The sequence below is a fragment of the Fragaria vesca genome, linkage group LG5, assembly GCF_000184155.1.
Source record: "Fragaria vesca subsp. vesca linkage group LG5, FraVesHawaii_1.0, whole genome shotgun sequence".
Lineage (NCBI taxonomy): Eukaryota > Viridiplantae > Streptophyta > Magnoliopsida > Rosales > Rosaceae > Fragaria > Fragaria vesca.
The window spans coordinates 23,102,978-23,109,004 of NC_020495.1; the positions used below are offsets into that span (position 1 = coordinate 23,102,978).

Genomic DNA, 6,027 nt, shown 5'->3' on the forward strand with positions numbered 1-6,027 from the left:
GTTTTTTTCCCTAGATGAGCTGCTGCTGTCCAGATCCGCAAATATAAAGCACTTTAGCCGACGACATATTACTTTAGCCGCGAAAAAATGCTTCGTCGGCCTGGTTTTTTTTTCCGTCGGCTAAAGCCTTCTTCTGGTAGTGTTCATCAATGGAGATTCTTCCATTTGGTGTAGTAGTTCTTTGCAATTGAGCAAGGGTTGCACTTAGGTTTAGGGTTTATAGACTCCTCACGTTTTGTATGGTTAACTTGAAAAAAAAAAGAGGAAGAATACTAATCTGATTACAATTTTTTTTTTGTGTGTGTGAAATTCAATGTCTATTATTGTCATTTTGTATGAGGTTATATTTGTAATCCAATAAGTCAAAACATATGGAGGTACATTGAGCAAATCTGGAGGTCCCAATAGCTGCACTCATTGTCACAAAGCAGATTCCACGCACCAAGATGCAGTTACATCATTAATGTGGAAATCCTCAAATTGTCGTATGTGAAGTTATAATGAAGACTAAAGACCCTCGATCAATTCCTTCTTTTTATTTTCATTTTTGATCTCATCAAATTAAGCGGCCATAATAAAAGCACATCTTCTTCAACTTTGGGTCCTCACATCATGTGTAATGTGTTGGAAATATTTAAAATTAGTTTTTTGAGTTTCAATTTTATTAACGGTATTAGTATATATGCATAATAATGCAACGTGGACAGCCGGATCAAAATATTACATATTGATTGCTCGGTTAACTTGCACCTTAATGCGTAGAAAAATTTTTGATTAACAATAATAACGAAACAGAAAACCATTTAAAATTAGTTAAAAGCTGACAGATAGAAAATCAATACAGTGATTAAAAGAGAGAACGTGGACCAGATCGAGTACACAAGATAGTTAGATATTTCTTCGGCCGGCTAGCTAGAATGTTTGAATGAAGATGAAGCATACAATCACAATTTCACTTAGACTTTTCAGTCAATCGCATAGTCAATATACAGTTGGAGATCATGTTTATGGTAGTGCCGGTGACTAGGAGCGACATGGTGGTGGTGGTTTTTAGCCGCAATTAGTGTACCTTAATATCTAGCAGACTCTGGAAAAGGATTAATTTGTCGATCTCCTTCTGAATTCTGATCGAGACGACTAAGAAGGGTTGAATAAACTAATTGCAAACTGGTTTATTTGGTTGTAATTGCAAACTGGTTTATTTGTCCGTCTTATGTTTACTTTTCAGGTCCGGCGTAGACCAAAATTGTTAGGGAGTGCAGCCAGTAGGTCAAGTTTTTAAATACCTAGAAGCATTCCCCGAAATTCCCTTATTGACCAAAACCCTAGTTACAAGAGACAGAAATGACTAAGAAGTTGACAAAGACATGCAGTCTCTTGATGAATAATTGAATTAAAATGAGGTTGCACACTAGCTCTTGTTCTGTTTCCTCAATCAGTTAAAACTATAAACTCATCAAAATATTTAAGCTAGAATATCTGATGTGTGCATGTGTGTGTGTTTTTTGACGATTTCAACAAACCAAAAACTTTAATCGAAGAATTGAGAAAGTCAGAAAAAAGAAGAGTGTATAAAGTAATCCGAATGAGTGCATCAGGTATCCAAACACGCGTAATTGTCTGAAATATATGCTTAACTAGATTATAACTCGGAATTAGTATTTTCATTTGGGTAACAATACTTCAATTCGTGTTCTACATTAATTCTATAATCCAGGTAGCATATAATAAGACTGACATTTTACGTCAGTACTGATCGAACTCAAACGAGCAAAAAAAAACTAGTTTCTTCTGTTACCTTGCAAACCAAGTCATGACGTACATGTAAGATATTAACAAACCAAGTCTGTGTTGAATCGTTCTATTTCTCTATCCACGCCAAAATCCATTCTGCACAGTTTATCAGATGATCTACCAAAGCTAGCTGGTCTGAAACTAACTTGCAAGTCATTTTAAACTAGGCCGAGAAGCCACACGTTCGAGAGGAAGTCCAAACTTACAAAGCCTTATCAAATTCAATTATTCCTAGTCTAGTCTTTCCTTGAAATCGTGTTCTGCGTTTGGTGATAGAGTTCTGTGTTTAACTTATCGACCTTTAAATTGATTAACACTACAGGAAACAACGATGAATAGTAATACCTAGACTTCAGAAAAGGACCGGATCTGCTTCATGGTGAAACTGAGAAGGACTAGCTAGCTATGTATGACTCGCGCGGGGAAAGATATATGTTCCTGCGGCTTCAACATTTTGCTGTCAATTTGACAAACCAATGTGTGCGTGGTTCTTGATACATGTTTACTTTTCACATAGACCAATTTTGGTAGAAATGTCGGCATGCATGCAAGTCAGAAGCATCCCAGGAAACTCCCTCACTGACCAAAACAGCAAAACCTTAGAGACGAGATATATAGGAACATTAAGCATCTGATGACGTCTGAGAAGAAGAGAAAAAGTTGACAAAGCCATACAGAACTAGAGTTGGAGATTTGCATTTAGTCTACTTTCGGTTAATTTTCACCTTACTGCGAAAGAAGATGAACCAGAACCTATATATTATCTGCATTAATTTGAGTGATTAAGTGGCATGGTATAAGTAAGAAACTAAGAATGACGAGAAGTGCAACTTGTGTCAACTCTTCGCTTGCATGCATTTCAACCAGAAGGATCAATCCATTTTGGTTGGGAAAAATCCATTACTGCTTACCCCAAAATGACCACAGTTGAAGTTTCATGGTCAATTTGCATTCGATCACTAGCCAAAATTTGACAAATTAAATAAGCTGTTGCGGCAAATGTACGTATATCACAAAACCACAGATTCCGGGGTTTTCAGAAAAGTCCTCTTGAAACGAAGTCATCATGTACGTAAGTAAGATGACATTAGGCATTAGGTTTACAGTGGAATCATTCTACAAATAATCCAAAATCCATTCTACATACATGTAGTACTTTTCATCATTAAATTAGCTAGCTAGCCAAGCAGCTGGTAGCTTATAGTCTGAATGAAACGAATTTATGAGTCGTTCGGTTAAGATTAATACAAGTCACACGTTTGAGAGCAAGTCCAATTCAAACTGATCCAAATAAAAGCCTCCCAAGTTCCTAGTTTTTCCTTCAAATCGTGTTTCACCAAATGGTGAGTTCTGTCATCTACTAGCTGTCGGTGATTAGGTGCCTTTGTTTAATTTGGGTTGTTGAGAGCCTTGGATTTCTATTACGACTAAAAGACTAATTTACGAAGACCTTGTACTGATATCGGTACGTTGATCTGGTTTAGTCGATGATGAAGTTTATGTTTTGTTCAATACATGCTATAGCTAATTAGGACGACTTCCATTTTGCATGGCTTTCTTTGATGATCTTTGATGAGAAACTTCCATTCTTTTCTATTTTTTTAACAACAGATTAATTAGAAGGGATCTTTCATTTTACTTGAATCATTTACATGAAAAATTAGCATACAATTTGTCGGTAATAGATAAATTTCGTACGTTTATTCCACTTTCACATCATTCTACATATACGATGAAATTCTAGCATTATTATTATCAGTTTGGAATTAGATATCTTGCAAGGGCCGTTTTACCAACAACCCTTTTTTGAACCAAAAGTTGCTTTTTGAAGTCTCCCCAAGTGAATGACTCGTACTTTCTAGGGTTGATTATTGGGTTCATGAGCTCAGGAGGGCTCTCAATTGTGGCAGAATCAGAGGGGCTCATGAAATAGGCTGCTGATAGCCTATTCTTCTCCTTGTTCACAACTGCTCTATGCACTACACTCTTCAACCTCCCATTAGTCCAAGCCTGCAAGCATAATACTGTCCATTTAGACCCACTCACTTTATCCAAATAATCTTTGATGTGTGCGTGGTACTAGATTGACAGTCTCACAACATAATAATATGGGGTGGGAGGAACATTCGAATTTTTAGCAAAACCAATACTATGCATGATTTATATCAAAACTTTTTTCTTTTTGTCTTTTTGGTGAGTATCACATGCATGAAATCAAACATTTACAATCTAAACTGTACACTCATGTATGATCGAGAAATTACCTCAAGAGTGTCACCAATGTTGATGATGAAAGAATTTGGAACAGGACGGATGCCAATCCATTTGTTGTCATTCATATGAACTTGAAGACCACCAACATCATCTTGTAACAATATGGTTAAGGTATGAGGGTCTGAATGGCTTCCCAGCCCAAGACATTTTTCTGGGAGAGGACAAGGAGGATATCTGTTGACTCTGATCATTGTAGCCTCTTTTGCTTCAAAGTTCTTTGTGAAAAAGTTGTCTGGAAGACCCAATCCATGAGCTAGCATTTCCAATATGGTCATTCCCAGATTATCCAATGCATTTAGATAATCAATCATCGCATCACTGACACATTAGGAAGAATAAGTTGGCCGAAAGTACTGTAATCAGTTACATAATTAAGTAATTAACTCACACCTAATATTGAACATATATACAAATATTGTCCTCAACATATTAAAAGTTAACATGATAGATGGATGAAAAAGTTACCTAAATGGCTGATGTTGATCACCAAAAACCTTTGTTGCAAATGCAACCACCATTTGTGGTGACTGGAGCAACTGTAAGATCTCTGCCCAAGGTAAATTCTTCCCATAATCAGGATTTGTTGCACAGTAGCCCAGAGGTAAACTAGTTGATCTAGCACCCTTCAGCTTCTGCTCCATTGGAAGATCAAATAGATCATTCATACTCCCTTTGAATCTCTTTACAATCTCTAGAGCAACCCCATGATCCACTAACTTGAAAAACCCCCATTTGTGACAAGCACTCACCATGTCCTCGCAGACTTTCTCATAATTAGGGTTTCTTCTCACATCCGAAATCTCTTGGAGACTTATGACAGGAATGTCGTGCGCATCTGTAAACTCATCATGATTTATTGATGGCCATTCTTCTTTGGACCAAATGAAGTTCTTGACACTTAGTTTGTGTCCCATGGAGGAGAGAGACTCAACATATTGTTCTTCGATTTGCAAAGACATGGCAGCAAACTCTCAAAAGACTAGAGTACTTGGAATCCAACAGATTAGTTCCAGCTAGCCTGTTCTTGCTCAATACAAGTTAGATTATGTGTTTTTAGCTGTGAGGACACTTCGTTTTGTAGTCATATGATTGAGCTTTGTTAAGAGTGAAGAATGTAATTGAATGAAAATTTCGAAGTGATTCAAGGGGTCAAACTAAAGATTACTTGGATTCTAGTATCATTGTTGCCTTCACTTGATATATCGGCTGTCTTTTACCGGAAAGAAATAGAGATTCTTAGGATGTTGTTGGAGATAACTAAGATTCCACCAAGACAAACTTGAAGAACATTGGATTCTGTTTGCCGCCCAAATTTTAACTTGTTAGCAAGGAAAATGTCTAATAACAATCGCAGTCGGCACTCTCCATTCATTACAAATTAACCTGATGGACCAAAATGACTAGAGAACCATAGGTGATGGCAATAGTGATTTAATTAGAACGAGGTAACTTTTTATTTTTTTTATTTTTTTTTGTCGTGATGGAATAATTCACTAGCAATGTATACTCATGCAAATATTTTGGTCTATCAGGTTAAGGTAGCGGGAAACACTCACTAGCAAATAAAGTAAGTCTACTAAAAATTTCGCACATTTTAAAACGAAAAAAATATAAAAACAACTTAAGTACGCTTGATCATTCTGAGTTGGGATAATTGATTGATATCTATTGTATGTGTTCTTAGACGATTTTGCTGCATTGCTATATATACTGCAAGGTGGTACGTAAGCCCACTTACTTTGTACTCAATAATGACACAAATATGGTATTAACCAAACTATGACTCCTCTTTTAACTCAATCTCATTTAACCCCAACAAACAAACATGCACTATAATTTATTCTTCTAAATATTGTTATTATATATACATGCATGTATATACGTATTATATATGTACAAGGTCCTTCCAATGAGGGATCCTTTTTTTTGTTCATTTATAAGGCCGGGATAGGTCATTTG

General features: G+C 36.3%; 1 protein-coding gene across 1 annotated transcript; it reads right to left on the reverse strand.

Moving 5' to 3' along the window:
* Positions 1 to 3,549: 3,549 nt before the first annotated feature.
* Positions 3,550 to 5,027, reverse strand: LOC101301593 (gibberellin 20 oxidase 1-like). Its single transcript, XM_004301693.1, has 3 exons — positions 4,534 to 5,027; positions 4,059 to 4,386; positions 3,550 to 3,804 (listed from the first exon to the last, which is right to left on the reverse strand). Exons 1-3 carry the CDS (start codon positions 5,025 to 5,027, stop codon positions 3,550 to 3,552), a joined length of 1,077 nt encoding a protein of 358 aa, XP_004301741.1.
* Between the last annotated feature and the right edge of the window lie 1,000 nt (positions 5,028 to 6,027).

Coding starts and splice junctions, on each gene's coding strand:
- LOC101301593 (XM_004301693.1), bottom strand. CDS start 5,027: ATGTCTTTGCAAATCGAAGAACAATATGTTGAGTCTCTCTCCTCCATG. Junction 4,387..4,533: donor GATCAACATCAGCCATTTAG/GTAACTTTTTCA, acceptor CTAATGTGTCAG/TGATGCGATGATTGATTATC. Junction 3,805..4,058: donor ACATTGGTGACACTCTTGAG/GTAATTTCTCGA, acceptor TTATGCTTGCAG/GCTTGGACTAATGGGAGGTT.